Source organism: Gobius niger, assembly GCF_951799975.1.
Source record: "Gobius niger genome assembly, chromosome: 3".
Lineage (NCBI taxonomy): Eukaryota > Metazoa > Chordata > Actinopteri > Gobiiformes > Gobiidae > Gobius > Gobius niger.
This window is the reverse complement of record NC_136854.1, coordinates 44,984,839-45,000,034: the sequence shown is the minus strand read 5'-3', so window position 1 is coordinate 45,000,034 and position 15,196 is coordinate 44,984,839. Positions and strand designations below refer to the sequence as shown.

The window sequence follows — 15,196 nt, the reverse complement described above, 5'->3', positions numbered from 1 at the left end:
CCACTATCCTTAAAGGAACAGGCCACAGTTTTTCCACACTGAGATATGTTCTTACCTGAGCTGTGACGAGTTCTTTAGGACCTGTCTGATCTTCAGTCACGTAAACACAGCGCAGACGGCGTTAGCATTTAGCCTCTCCCTCTCTCCTCTATAGCTCCAAAACAGGTCAAGATAGAAGCTACCAAGCTCTTCCACGTTTTCCCTATTTAAATATGGTTACGTGAAGTGTTCCACTACAAAGTATAATTACACACAATTAAACAATGTGGATTTTCTAAGCGGATAAAAGGGGGAACTATATTGTAAGGCGTAATAATACCAGGAGTAATTTGGCATCCGCACAGTAAAGTGAAGATTACTGCGCAGGCTAAATGCTAACGCCGTCTGCGCTTTACGTGGCTGAAGGCACGGGGGAAGATCAGACAGGTCCTAAAGAACTCGTCAAAGCTCAGGTAAGAACATATCTCAGTATGTAAAAACGGTGGCCTGTTCCTTTACGGTTTGGTCTAAGGTGAGGTTAGTTTGTCAACCCCACCATCCTTAAGGTTAGGGCTAAGGTGAGGTTAGTTTGTCGACCCCACTATCCTTAAGGTTAGGCCTAAGGTGAGGTTAGTTTGTAAACCTCACTATCCTTAAGGTTAGGGCTAAGGTCAGGTTAGTTTGTAAACCCCACTATCCTTAAGGTTAGGGCTAAGGTGAGGTTAGTTTGTCGACCCCACTATCCTTAAGGTTAGGGTTAGGGTTAGTTTGTCGACCCCACTATCTTTAAGGTTTGGGCTAAGGTGAGGTTAGTTTGTCGACCTCACTATCTTTAAGGTTAGGGTTAGGGTTAGTTTGTCGACCCCACTATCTTTAAGGTTAGGGCTAAGGTGAGGTTAGTTCGTAAACCCCACTATCCTTAAGGTTAGGGCTAAGGTGAGGTTAGTTTGTCGACCTCACTATCTTTAAGGTTAGGGCTAAGGTGAGGTTAGTTTGTAAACCCCACTATCCTTAAGGTTAGGGCTAAGGTGAGGTTAGTTTGTCGACCCCACTATCCTTAAGGTTAGGGCTAAGGTGAGGTTAGTTTGTCGACCCCACTATCCTTAAGGTTAGGGCTAAGGTGAGGTTAGTTTGTCGACCCCACTATCCTTAAGGTTAGGGCTAAGGTGAGGTTAGTTTGTCGACCCCACTATCTTTAAGGTTTGGGCTACGGTGAGGTTACAGTTAGTTAACTAACAACTAACAAATGTCGGAATGCTGGGACGTTTGATAAAAATTGGAAACACCCCCACTCCGACAATTAGACCTCAGTGTCAGAGTGGGGGGGTGTCGGAACGGCGGGGTGAAACCTCGGTTCAGTATTGGATATTTGTAGCCGATACCTGATTGGTGGGTTAGGGTTAGGGCATGAGTCTGACGTTTTTGTTTTAACATGACTCGGGTCTAAGTGAGTTCAGAATGTTGAGCTGTCGACTCATCTGTCGGCAGCTTTGTGACAGGGTTAGGGTTAGTGGCATCCTTGTCTTTGGGATGACACTAAGTCCGAACGTCGGTGATGATCAGAGGAGCTGAGTTTGTTCCTCCATCATTCGTGCAGGGACTAAGCAAAGGCAGTATTTTCCCCCTGAAGCTGCAGTCGGTGAAGGAGTAGATCAGATCCACAGAATCGACGTCATAAAAGGAGACCAGACCTGCTCCATAGTCCACAAACACCCCGACCTTCTGAGGAGGACGCTGCAGAGACAGGAGGACAGGAGGGTCAGCACTAGCACTGTACATATATTTGTTTCTCAAACAAATTTTCCAGAATCCGTTCTGAGGTGATACAGTGATCTTTCCCTTCCTGTTGACGGACTCTCGGGCGACTCCTAAATCCCACTGAGTTTTCTCTTTGACCTGAACCTCAAAGTAGAACCTGCCTGAAGAGAAACTCTGCTTTCCTAAAACACAAGGACAATAATCAAACCTCTGAGGAGAGTCTGGGAGCTTCTTATTCTTCACATCACCACAATGAACCTGTTTGAGATTTTTAGACAGAACCAGAGCAGGTTGAGCAGAGTCTGAGTCCAGAGTGACGTCCACAGCAAACGTCTGAACTCTCCTCAGTTGCTCCTTTTTGGGCAGTTGTTTAAAGACGTTGTTGATCTCCTGTGAGAGACTTGTCTCCAGCTCAGACAGAGCTCGGGCTGTACTGCCCTCACACGTCTGCGGCTCAAAGCTCACGCTGCTGCAGTCCTTCAGGCCAGCAGGGGGCAGTGCAGGGCGGCGCTGTAGGAAGTGGAGGGGGTCTGTAGAGAGTGAGAGCTGCTGGGCCTCAGTGCTGCTCTTCTCCAGCTCACACATCTCCTGCTGCAGCTGTTGGATCAAGGCCTGAGCGCGCTCCTTATGTTTAGAAAGACTTTGTTCCATGACCTCGAGGTGATGGTCCAAACGTCTCTGCACAGACTCCATGATGTCACTGAAGACCTTCACCATCTGCTGTGTCTCTCGATCAGCCTCTCTCTGGTCCAGGGCAGCTCTGATCTCCTGGACCTTCAGCCTCCTCTGCTCCACCATGTCCTGGCTCTGAGCCACAGTCTTCTGCACAGAGCTCCTCCTGCGCTCACACGCTTCCTCCAGAGACAGATACTCATGGTTCTTGTGCTCTAGAAAGACACACTTGGTACAGACACAGCTCTGATCAATGTTACAGAACAGCTCTAGGGGGCGCTGGTGTCTGGGATACATCCTGTCCTCCAGGTCGTCCACAGGCTCCATCAGCTGGTGTCTCTTCAGCCCAGACACTGTGAGATGAGGCTGGAGGTGGCTCTCACAGAACGAGGACAGACAGACCAGGCAGGACTTCACCGCCTTCAGTTTGGGCTCAGAGCAAACGTCACACTGGACGTCTCCAGGTTTGGACACTTTGTTTGACTGAAGTTCTGCTTCTCGTTTAGACTTAGAAACCACCTCAGAAAGTAAGGTGTTCTTTTTGAGCTTTGGTCTGATGGTAAAGACCTCTTTACACAGGGGGCAGGAGCAGCTTCTGCTGGTGTCCCAGTGCTGAGAGATGCAGCGTTTGCAGAAGTTGTGTCCACATGGAGTGGAGACGGGCTCAGAGAACACCTCCAGACAGATGGAGCACAGGAACTGCTCCTCAGAGCTGCCAGCAGCAGACATGGCTCACCTGAGGACACACAGAGGGATGAGGAGACTCTGGAAACTGGATTTACTTTGAAGACGATCAGACTCAGGTGAGAGAGTGGAGCCTCATGTATTACTGAATTTTGAATATTATTATGTTTTAACACTGTGAAGCGCTTTGTGACTCTGTGTCTGTGAAAGGCGCTATACAAATAAAGTTTACTTACTTACTTACTCATGTATTAGTGCAGTTTACAGGTGGATTAACTCCCCAGCCTGTGTTGTTGATGAAAAGTCTGTAATAAACCACAAATGTGTGAAGGCTCAGTGTGTGATCGTCATAAAGCTGCTCTATGTCGTTACGGCTTTATTGACGTTATTAGTGCTTAATGCTTGTTGTCATGGGAGAAAACCGGAGCTCAATGCGAGCTAACCGAGCTAACCGAGCTAACCGAGCTAACCGAGCTAACCGAGCTAACCGAGCTAACCGGGCTAACCGGGCTAACCGGGCTAACCGGGCTAACCGAGCTAACCGAGCTAACCGAGCTAACCGAGCTAACAAGCTATGGTTTTCTCCCGGAGCTATTTGTAGATGATGTGAGTAATAAACTACAACATCAGCCCAGCTCAGTGTGTGATCATTGTTCTTTATTGACTTTATTTGTGCATATTTCTCGTTTTCACGTGAGGACCGGAGGTTTAGCTTAGCATTAGCTTTCTCCGGTGCTAATGCTACGACAGCATCCTTATTCCACTAGAAAACGGTAAATTCCATTTATATTTCCTAAGTTACTGCCTAACGTATGTTGGGGATTGGAAGTACATTTATATATATATCAAACTTACAGTGTTTATCCAGCTCAAGTTCATAGTTCCAGTTTTATTCCAATTGGTAGAAATGTAAATATTTCTTGTGCTTCGGCGCCATTGACGTTTACTTGACGTTCCTGAGATAACCCACTTTTTCCTATGTGTGGTCTTAGAGCGCCATCTTGTGGCTTATAATGGTAGTGCAGTGTAATTTACCTGCATTTCTTTCAGTGACTGCATAGCATATTATTTAGTACTTTGCAGTAATTTCGTTTATAGTCAATCTTATGTTTATGAGTGCAATTATACTCTTATACTATATTATTATTATTATTATTTGTACTGAATTATTGAATAATTCAGTACATATTCATGTATATTATTTGAGTAGTGTGTATAACAGTATATAATTTGCTTTGTACAGCGCACGTCTGTGCTCTAATATATATATTGTTCTGTTTGTTCATTTGCAGAAACCACACTCACCAAATCCTACAATAAATCTGTCATTTAAAAAGGAAGTCGCATCTATTCTCTGACAGGAATACTCAGCCAGTGAGGGCGCCACCTGCTGTTCACGTACACGTCCGCCGTCCTTCGAGCCGGATAGCCCCTCCCACTGCGTTATGGCGACCTTCCAGGGTGACGACAGAGAACGCCTCAGCCGAGTGAGGCATCTCCCCCTGCACCTTAAAGACTACGAGCTCAGCTATTTACCCAGTCAGCGACCTCCCCTTGAGAGATCCGTCCATCAAGCTACAGAGAGTTTAACAGCTAGCAATCTTGCTCAGGCTGACCTGACCATGCCTGACCCAACCCTGCAGAGGACAAGTGATGAGGAGCGATGGTGCCGCCTGAAGCGTGCTACGGCAACTTAACCAAGCAGTTAGAGGAGTTGCAGTTTGTGATGGAAAGTGCCAAACGCCTGCCCTATCCACAAAGTGTTCCTCACTATCCTCCACCTTACCAACATTATCTTCTGCAATACACTAGTATGCCACAGTTACAACTGCGCCGCCCTGCTTTCAGGCATCAGTGCACACCCCCACACGGAATACTAATAGAAGTGGTCAAGAACCCCCACTGCAGCCAGTATTACCAGATGTTTTCCCGCTTGCACAGCCTGACGCAGCCCTTCAAGCAGGAGAGCCAAGTGCACAAGACCCATCCAGGCATACTCAACCAGTGAATCAGGCTGCAGCACAAGCGTCTATGGATGATGAGTGGTCCTCCCAGCCCAGATCTCCTCCTAGACAGGATCTAAACCAACCAGTACGGTCTGCGCCACAGCCCACTATGCAACAGGCTCCGCTTGCCCAGCCCGTCAGACATCCACCTCCTGTACAACCCAGTATTCCTCTTCCTCCGCCAATACAATACCAGTCATACCCACAGTACCCTGCTTATCCAGCTTATCCACCTGGTGCATCCATCCGTATAATCCACCTCTCCCACCAGCAGGGCACATGCCCACGATGCCACCAGCAGCACCCTATGGACAACTTGCTCCACCACCGGGACCAACAGCTCCGGGCATCTTGGAAATGGCTATTGCCTCTTCCTACGGCATTCCAAAACCCAAACTTACCCCGTTTAGCACTGGAAAGGAGAGTGACTTCATAATGACTGGACACAAACACTTAACAGAGGACTACAAGTATCAAGTGCTACTAGATCTCCTCAAGTTGCCGAATGCCTATCAGGTGGCAAAAAGGTATGTTAACCACCCAACACCATACACAAGCTCAATGCAAGCCCTCGAACAGCGCTATGGACAGCCCCGCCAACTTGTCCAGGGAGAGCTGAAGGCTATTCTGAACTCTCCCCCATCAAGCATGGTGATGCACAGGCATCTGAGGACTTCTCATCTGCTATCAGCACTTTAGTGGGCCTGCTAAGCACTAAAGATGGTTCCGCTCAGGCTGAGCTGAGATGTGGTTCGCACATGGACACTCTGCTAAGGAAACTACCTGACACTTATAGAGACCGCTTCGTTGAACATTGCTTATCCCGTGGGATCATTCGCAGTGGCAGTGATCGAACATACACACACACCCTGATTTTGCTGAATGGCTGGAACGCAAGGCTCAAGCCATACAGGTAGCAAGACGTGCTACTGAAGCCTCCAAACTGGAAGTCACTCTGTACGAGCGCAAGAACAAGACGGCAAAGTCCCAGCAGCCTAACCCATAGCCCAAATCTATGCGACTAACCAGCCTGAGACTTCAGAGACACCACAGAGTTTTTCCAACTCTCCAACCAGTTCTAACCCAAGTGAGACGTCCAAGAAACGAGAGCGTTTTAAGCCGTACTGCCCTTACTGCTCCAACCAAGAACATTACCTCAGTGCCTGTACCGAGTTTGCCAAACCAACTCCAGCTGAGAAAGGTGCTTGGATAAAGGACAAGGGTAAATGCTGGCGATGTGGGCGTGGACACAAACAGGAGAGCTGCACCTTGAAAAAGCCATGTTCCACTTGCAATGAACAACACCTTCTAGTCCTGCATGAAGTGGCCACCAAAGTCAGTCAGAGCCTCTTCCTGCATGGTTTATGTAGGCCAGGCCAGTCACTCTAGTCGGGTCATGCTGAAAGTTGTTCCTGTTCAGCTTCACAGTGGAAGCAAGACGCTGAATACTCACGCCGTACTGGACGACGGCTCTGAAAGAACCATCATCCCTCCTGATGCTGTTAGGTATCTTGGTCTACACACTGAGGATGAAATTCTGCCACTTCGTACCATCAGACAGGATGTAGTGAAGCTTAATGGAGCTTCTGTCTCATTTGAGGTGTGCAACCATGACGACACTCGTGTTAAATACCTCATCAATCATGCCTTCACCACAAAGGAACTGAGTCTCGCAGAGCAGTCTTGCCCGGCAGAGATGCTCAAGAAGAGGTTTGATTATCTCCGTAGGGTGCCAGTGCGCGGGTTCAGTAGAGTTCAGCCTATGCTCCTCATCGGTTCGGATAACCCACATTTAATAACCCCAGTGCGTCCAGTGCAGATGGGACCTCCAGGAAGTCCGGTCGCTGTGTGCACCTTGCTGGGATGGACCATACAGGGACCGACCAACTTCTAACAAGCCCCTTCCAAGGAAACTTTGTGCTTTCATACAGCGTTCCCGTCACCTACTCAGGATATATATTGGCATGTTGAAATGTTGTGGCAAGTCGACACCCTGCCGTTTCGAACTGAGAAGGAGGCAACACGCTCTAAACAAGACCAGCTAGCTGTCAACACACTGGATCAGCGAACAATCCGTGTCACAGTGGATGGTTTAGCCCGCTACGCTACACCTTTACTCCGCAAGCCAGCAGCACCCAAACTACAGGCTCCTCCAACCGCGGTGATGCAGTGAGAGTGGAAAACACAGAAGAGCACAGGAAATCCACCTTCTGCGGTCAGCTTACAGTCTATGACACTTGTCCTGATCCCTCAAAGTACAATACATGGTCTGACCTACTAGACGCTACCCATCAATCCCAAAATGGGGCGGCAGTAGCTCCTATGTCTGCTTCAGCGCGCCTAGACACAGAGGTAGCCCTCCTGAAGCGAGTACAAGCTGATGTGCCCTGCGACATGACCGCCCTATCCGATCTACCAGTCGCCTTATTTCACTCTCGCCAGAGTACGATCACACCGTTGGCCTTATCAGAGTGTGAGGTCGCCTCCGCAAAGCCGATGATCTGCCTGAGGACTCACTTCACCCTATCGTCCTTGCACCAGATCACCCCAGTACGCATTTGCCGGTGAAAGACTATGATGACCGTGTACTACACGCTGGTCCGGACAGAGTCTTCGCTGAGATCAGGAGGCCGTCAAGCTATCAAGAAGCATCAGCGACACTGTGTTGAGTGTCGTAGATGGCGTAGCAAGCCAACAATCCCCAAGATGGCCGACTTACCTTCTGCGGGCCTCCGATTCAACAAGCCTCCATTTTGGTCTACCGGTGTGGACTGTTTTGGCCCATATGTGTTTAAGTGTCTCACGTCCCGGTGTGTTCATCTAGATCTGCTGCCGAGCCTGGACACGGACTCCTTTCTCCTTGCCCTCCGTCGCTTCATCGCCCGCAGGGGTAAGCCCTACGCGGTGGGGATAAGGAGCTCCAACAAGCTTTCGAAGCACTAGATCCATCTCTCAAGGAACAACTGGCCAAACTGTGTATATCTCTCAGATTCAACCCACCTTTAGCGCCACACTTTGGCGGAGCCTGGGAGAGGGAAATTAAATCGGCGAAGGCATCACTCCAGACCATCCTTAAAGACCAGGTTGTCCCAGAGAAAGTTTTGATGACCGTGCTCATCGAAGTTGAGCCTCTAGGCTACGCGTCCTCCGACTTGGCTGATCCTGATCCGATTACCTCAAACATTCTACTCATGGAGCGGCGGGATGCGGCGCTACCCCAGGCAGTCTACGGCTCCAGCGATCTACTAGGACGACGCAGATGGCGACACAGTCAGGTGCTTCTGATCACTTCTGGAGTTCCCTCGCAAGTATCTCCCTTGTCTCCAACCCCGGCAGAAGTGGAGAACCGCAACACCAGACCTGGCAGTGGGCTCTGTCGTGATGGTACTCGACGCTCAGCTCCCGTTGGGCGCATCACCCGCATCATCCCCAGTGACGACGGCAAGGTACGAGCTGCAGAAGTGGATATCAAAGGCAAGCTCGACACCCGTCCTGTCGCCAAGCTGATCGAGCTTCCTAAGATGCCCGACGATGGAGATCACATCGCACCCGAGTCCAGCAGTGACTTTCCTGTTCCTACGTATTCATTTTACGAATCCGGGGGCGGCTGTGGAAAACTCCCTGCTTGACTTTTACGTCAGCAGTGACGTACCCACGCATTTGCGTGCAATAACTTTATTCTTTATAGTTCGCTAGTGGACACAAGTCGTGCGACGCCAGCATGGCGCTACGAGCATGACATTTGTTTGGGTGTACGTGTGCGTTAATGACGATGTGAGTACATGATGTCGGTCTATATTTTGGTCACATTCACCCTCTTTGTGTTTGTTACATGTCAGGCCGTTTGGTAACTCTGTAGACTTACTTTACCTCCATGTTTAGTCTAATGGTACCGTTCTTATTCCACTAGAAAACGGTAAATTCAGTTTATATTTCCTAAGTTACTGCCTAACGTATGTTGGGGATTGGAAGTACATTTATATATATATCACACTTACAGTGTTTATCCAGCTCAAGTTCATAGTTCCAGTTTTATTCCAATTGGTAGAAATGTTAATATTTCTTGTGCTCTGACGTTTACTTGACGTTCCTGAGATAACCCATTTTCTCCCATGTGTGGTCTTAGAGCGCCATCTTGTGGCTTATAATGGTAGTGCAGTGTAATTTACCTGCATTTCTTTCAGTGACTGCATAGCATATTATTTAGTTCTTTGCAGTAATTTCGTTTATCGTCAATCTTATGTTTATGAGTGCGATCATACTCTCTTATACTATATTATTGAATAATTCAGTACATATTCATGTATATTATTAGAGTAGTGTGTATAACAGTATATAATTTGCTTTGTACAGCGCACGTCTGTGCTGTAATATATATATTGTTCTGTTTGTTCATTTGCAGAAACCACACTCACCAAATCCTACAATAAATCTGTCATTTAAAAAGGAAGTCGCATCTATTCTCTTAGCCAGTGAGGGCGCCACCTGCTGTTCACGTACACGTCCGCTACCATGTGTCTGCTCTTGTTTTTAAGTTTTACACATGTTCTTAGTGTTGTGTTAGAGTCTAATCGTTCCACTGTTGTCTTAACTGTTATTTACCTTGTGTGTTTTAACACGTCTCTCTCGCAAATGAGACACTGAGTCTCAAGAGACACCTGTATAAATAATAATAATAACTAGAAATGATTGACTGCGGAATTGCGGGAAGCGAATGCAGAAATTGCATAAACTGTTCAAATTGCATAAATTGCTTAATTTGTATAAATAAATAAAATGTCATGTTGCATAAACTGGTAAAATGCATGAATGGGTTAATTTGCATAAATTATGTAAATTGCATAAACGCTTTAAAATGCATTAACTGGTTAAATCCCATAAAGTGTTTTTTGCATAAACTTTTATATTCCATAAACTGGTCAAACTGTTGAAATGGCCTCAGTGCTTGATTGGCAGAAGCACAAATGGCTGAAAGGCGGAGTTTCCCCATTGGCTGGATTCCCCCATACACACCAATGCAAAAATTTCAAACTCTCGTATAAAAAAAACTGGAAATCTGCAGAAGGACAATTTTTTCTCAAAACCCACAAGTTGCAGAAGATGAACCTGCACAAAGTGCAGAAATTGCATAAAATGCAGAAAAAAGTGCAGAAAAGCATGGATTTGCGGCAGCCCCATTATAAGTCAATGGGAAAAATCTCCGACATTTTGGCCGATTGCGGAAAAACCGTAAGTTGCAGAAGTCCCAAAAGTAACAGCACCTTCTCCTCAACATGCGGAACAAAAGTAACAGCACCTTCTCCTCAACATGCGGAACATTTTGATGCATAACTTGCATAAATTGCACAAAGCATGAAGGTGCTGAAAGCTCTAGAAAATCGGGAAAAAGATGGAGGAATAATAATAAAGCACATGAAAACCAATAATTGACTGCGGAAGAATTCCACAGTCAATCAATAATAGAACGAGGAAATGAATGTCAGCGGGGGCTTCAGTGCAGTCACCTGCTCTTGTGACGCCCCCTCACTGCTCTTGTGACGCCCCCTCACGAGGGGCGGAGGCGAGTGGCGCAGTAGCTCCGCCTCCGCCCCTCGCTAAGAGCCTGCGCCCTCCGTTCACCGCCACAAGACCTGGCCCTGATAAACCATCGTCAGGGCTCAGGGGAAACCGGTTAAACTCGCTGTTAACCTGCAAAACAGAGCCATGTTTGCTCTCTGCTCCCTCTCACATACGTGTGTCCTGTTACTGATGATAAAACACGTGTTTAAAGCCCTGCACGGTTTGAGTAAAGCCTCTGAAGTGAAGTCCCACATGGCGTCAGAGGTTCTGGTGTGCGTTCGCCTGAAGGACGTTCTGATTCTACACAGACTGTTCAGATCATCGTACTTTTCCTCTGTTGTGTGAGTGTCTTAAAGGCAGCTTTGGTCAAACATTTACCTGTATTTATGTCCCCTGACTGAAAACATTATCTGCCGTTCGTTCGAACAAGTCAAATGTACTGTTCCTTTAAAGGAATAGGCCACCGTTTTAACATACTAAGATATGTTCTTACCTCACTTTAGACGTGTTAATATATCCCCGTCTGGTCTTTGTCCGTGCGCTCACACATACGCAGCCTCTCCCACATGTCACATAGCTCCAAAAAAGCTCATGATAGAAGCTACCAAGCTCTTCCACGTGTTCCCTATTTAAATAAAGTTACGTGAAGTGTTTTCATGCGAAGTATATTTACACAGAAATGTAACATGTCGATTTTATAAGCAAATAAAAAGGGGGACTATATTGTGAGGCGTAATGATACGAGGAGTAAAACGTCCGCGCAATAACTCCTAAAGGTTATTGACGGAAGTGAGCGGGGGAAGTCTTTAGGAGTTACTACGCGGACGCTGTGCTCCTCGTATCATTACGCCTCACAATATAGTTCCCCTTTTTATCTGCTTATAAAATCCACATGTTACATTTCTGTGTAAATATACTTCGCATGAAAACACTTCACGTAACTTTATTTAAATAGGGAACACGTGGAAGAGCTTGGTAGCTTCTATCGTGAGCTTTTTTGGAGCTATGTGACATGTGGGAGAGGCTGCGTATGTGTGAGCGCACGGACAAAGACCAGACGGGGATATATTAACTCGACAAAAGTGAGGTAAGAACATATCTCAGTATGTAAAAACGGTGGCCTGTTCCTTTAAGAGGCGATATTCATATCAAACAGACTATTTCTCTAAATATCTTTAAATAACACATTGAAACATTCTTTGTGAGTTTCCCCTGAGAAATTTAAACTAAATACTTGGAACTCATTTATATTCTCATTTCATCATCACAATCCACTAATGACAATACGCACATTATAAAATACAGAAAATAGACTGATAATCTTTCCAAAGCACATCATTGATCTGACTCACCGAGGTTTGAGGCTGAAGCGTTTTGTGAAGAGAATCTGGTCTCGTCCAAGTCTCTGCAGATGAAGAGACTAAACCAGGAAAAGTTACAGATTAAATGGTTCCAGGAAAAGTTACAGATTAAATGGTTCCAGTTCAGAGCTCCTCCTTTTACTGCCCCAGTGAACAAAGAGGGGAATCCTGTGTCTGGTTAAACGTTTATGATCCTGGTGTTAGCGTTGGTGAGTGAACCCCAAAGCAGACACAAAAGGCAACTAAGTTGAACAAAAAATGTCTTTATTTAATAAGACGTCTCCAAGTAACAAAAAACGAAACAGGCTTGGCTCTACACGGTCTGGCAGGGTGTCTCTGAGGCAGGAAGGATCTGCACGCAAAGGAACAAAATAAACTTTAGCCACAAAAACAGATGACCAAAAACTTGACTACTAAGCTTGGGTACTAACCGTGAAGAAAACGGAACAATCTGGCAGTGAGTGCAGGAAAACCAGGAGTCTATGTACAGAGCTTGATTGAAGATGGATGTCAGCTTTGCCTGCTCAGAGACACTCCCACCAGCCAAGAGCCAAGCCTGAAAAACAAAAACAGAGGGGAACAAACACAAGAGGGAGACAAAGACACTAGTCTTTGCCTAGCACATAACAGGACCCCCCCCTTAATGGACGCCTCCAGGCGTCCTACCGGGCTTGCCAGGAAACCGGACATAGAAGTCCCGAAGCAACCCAGGGTCCAAGATGAGCCTCCGAGAAATCCATGAACGTTCCTCCGGACCGTAGCCCTCCCAATCGACCAGGTATTGAAAACCACGCCCACGGCGGCGCACATCCAGGATCCGGGATACAGTAAAAGCCGGATGACCATCGACCAGACGGGCGGGCGGAGGGGGTTCGGCCGGAGGGGACAAGGAACTAGACAAGACAGGCTTGAGTAACGAGACATGAAAAACAGGGTGGACAGGCAAGGCCGCTGGCAACTTCAGCTTGACAGCAGCCGGGTTAATGACCCTCTCAATTTCATATGGCCCAACATACCTAGGGGCAAGCTTTTTGCAAGCTACTTGAAGAGGCAGATCCCGAGATGAGAGCCACACTCTCTGACCCGGCTGGTAAACCGGAGCGGGAGCACGGTGTCTGTCTGCGGTGCGCTTAGTACGAGCTGCAGAACGAATCAGGGCTGCATAGACAGTCCGCCAGATGCTTCTGCAGCGACGAAGGTGAACCGCAACCGAGGGAACGGCCACTTCACCCTCCTGGGCTGGAAACAAGGGTGGTTGATATCCCAGGGAGGCCATGAAAGGGGACATTCCAGTAGCAGAGCTGGTCATAGAGTTGTGAGCATACTCTATCCAAGGAAGAAAGGAAGACCAGGCAGAGGGATGACGGGCAGTAACACAGCGAAGCGCAGTACCCAGATCCTGATTGGCACGCTCTGTCTGTCCATTAGACTGAGGATGGTAACCTGACGTGAGGCTGGCAGAGGCACCGAGGGCTCGACAGAACGCCTTCCAAACCTGGGAAGAAAATTGAGGCCCACGGTCGGACACAATGTCAATAGGGATGCCGTGTAATCTGAAAACGTGTTGGACTAGGACATTAGCGGTCTCCAGGGCCGACGGGAGTTTCACGAGGGGGACAAAATGTACCGCCTTAGAAAAGCGATCGATGATTGTCAAAACAACAGTGTTACCTTCTGAGGGGGGTAGACCGGTGACAAAATCCACAGCAATGTGGGACCAAGGACGAGAAGGCACTGGGAGCGGAAGCAACAAGCCAGCAGCAGGTAGATGAGAAGATTTACTACGGGCACAAACATCACATGCAGATACAAATTCACGCACATCTGGACCCATAGTAGGCCACCAAAATCTTTGTTTTATAAAGGACAGTGTGCGGTGAATACCTGGGTGGCAAGAAAGCTTAGATGAATGCCCCCACTGGAGAACCTGAGAGCGAGCAGTGGACGGGACAAAGAGACGATTAGCGGGGCCAGTTCCAGGATCAGGTTCGGTGTGTTGGGCTGCAGTGACAAGGTTTTCTATGTCGCAATGAGCAGCTGCGAGGATACAGGAAGTAGGTATTATCGTTTCAGGAGGCGTATCCGTACCATCAGCCGTGTGGAGTCGGGACAGAGCGTCTGGTTTGGTGTTCTTAGATCCAGGTCGGTAAGTAAGGTTGAACTTGAAACGTCCGAGGAAAAGAGCCCAACGTGCCTGTCGAGAGTTGAGTCTGCGGGCTGAACGGAGATAAGACAGATTTTTATGATCAGTCCAGATAACAAATGGGTGCGTAGCCCCCTCCAACCAATGTCTCCATTCCTGTAGGGCTAAAACCACAGCCAACAACTCACGGTTTCCGACATCATAGTTCCTCTCAGCATCCGAAAGACGTTTGGAGAAGAATGCACACGGATGAAATTTGTCGGTCTGAGGGGAACGTTGAGACAGAATAGCACCCACCCCAACGTCAGATGCATCTACCTCCACGAGAAACTGTTGACTTGGGTCCGGATGTGCAAGGATAGGTGCTGTAGTGAACCGGTGTTTCAGCTGGTCAAAGGCTGCTTGGACTTCAGGGGTCCACTGAACGGGCGACGAGGTAGAGGTGAGGCGATTGAGTGGAGCAGCAACTTGACTGAAGTTCCTGACGAAGCGCCTGTAAAAATTGGCAAAACCTAAAAAACGTTGCAATTGTTTACGAGAAGTAGGTGTTGGCAAGGCAAGGCAAGGCAAGTTTATTTGTAGAGCACAATTCATACACAAGGTGTTGCGGGGTTACGCCTTTACACAAATGATATGGCTTAGTCAGATTCGTGTCGGGTGACTTTATTGTGCTGGTCCGCCAAAAGGTGCAATAAAAATAAAGTTGTTACCAGTTCCATGTGCAGTGCTATACAATATGTACAGTTTTTCAGTCCGCCTTTTCAGTATTCCTGGAGCTGGTACCTGCGTTGTACCCAGCTCCCCTTCATGCACACACTCTGCCCTTGGGGTGCTGAAGGCCCCCTCATATAGTATGTAGCCCCTCCCACAAAACAATTAACAGAGCAAACCCACAGTTTCTCTACATACAGAAACCAAAACACAAAGTAATTAATTTTGAAAAATCCCTAAAATAACTAAAGACAATAATCTGTATCCTAACAGCTCAAAATACCCCAAACAAGAAAAATATAATAACGTCCTACGAAAAACGC

General features: G+C 47.4%; 1 protein-coding gene across 1 annotated transcript; it reads right to left on the bottom strand.

The window, feature by feature from the left end:
• Positions 1-1,515: 1,515 nt before the first annotated feature.
• On the bottom strand, positions 1,516-3,144 carry LOC306961123 (E3 ubiquitin-protein ligase TRIM21-like; the record flags this gene model as incomplete). The annotated part of the gene is made up of 1 exon (XM_079553739.1): positions 1,516-3,144. Exon 1 carries the CDS (start codon positions 3,136-3,138, stop codon positions 1,516-1,518), a length of 1,623 nt encoding a protein of 540 aa, XP_079409865.1. The 5' UTR covers positions 3,139-3,144.
• Between the last annotated feature and the right edge of the window lie 12,052 nt (positions 3,145-15,196).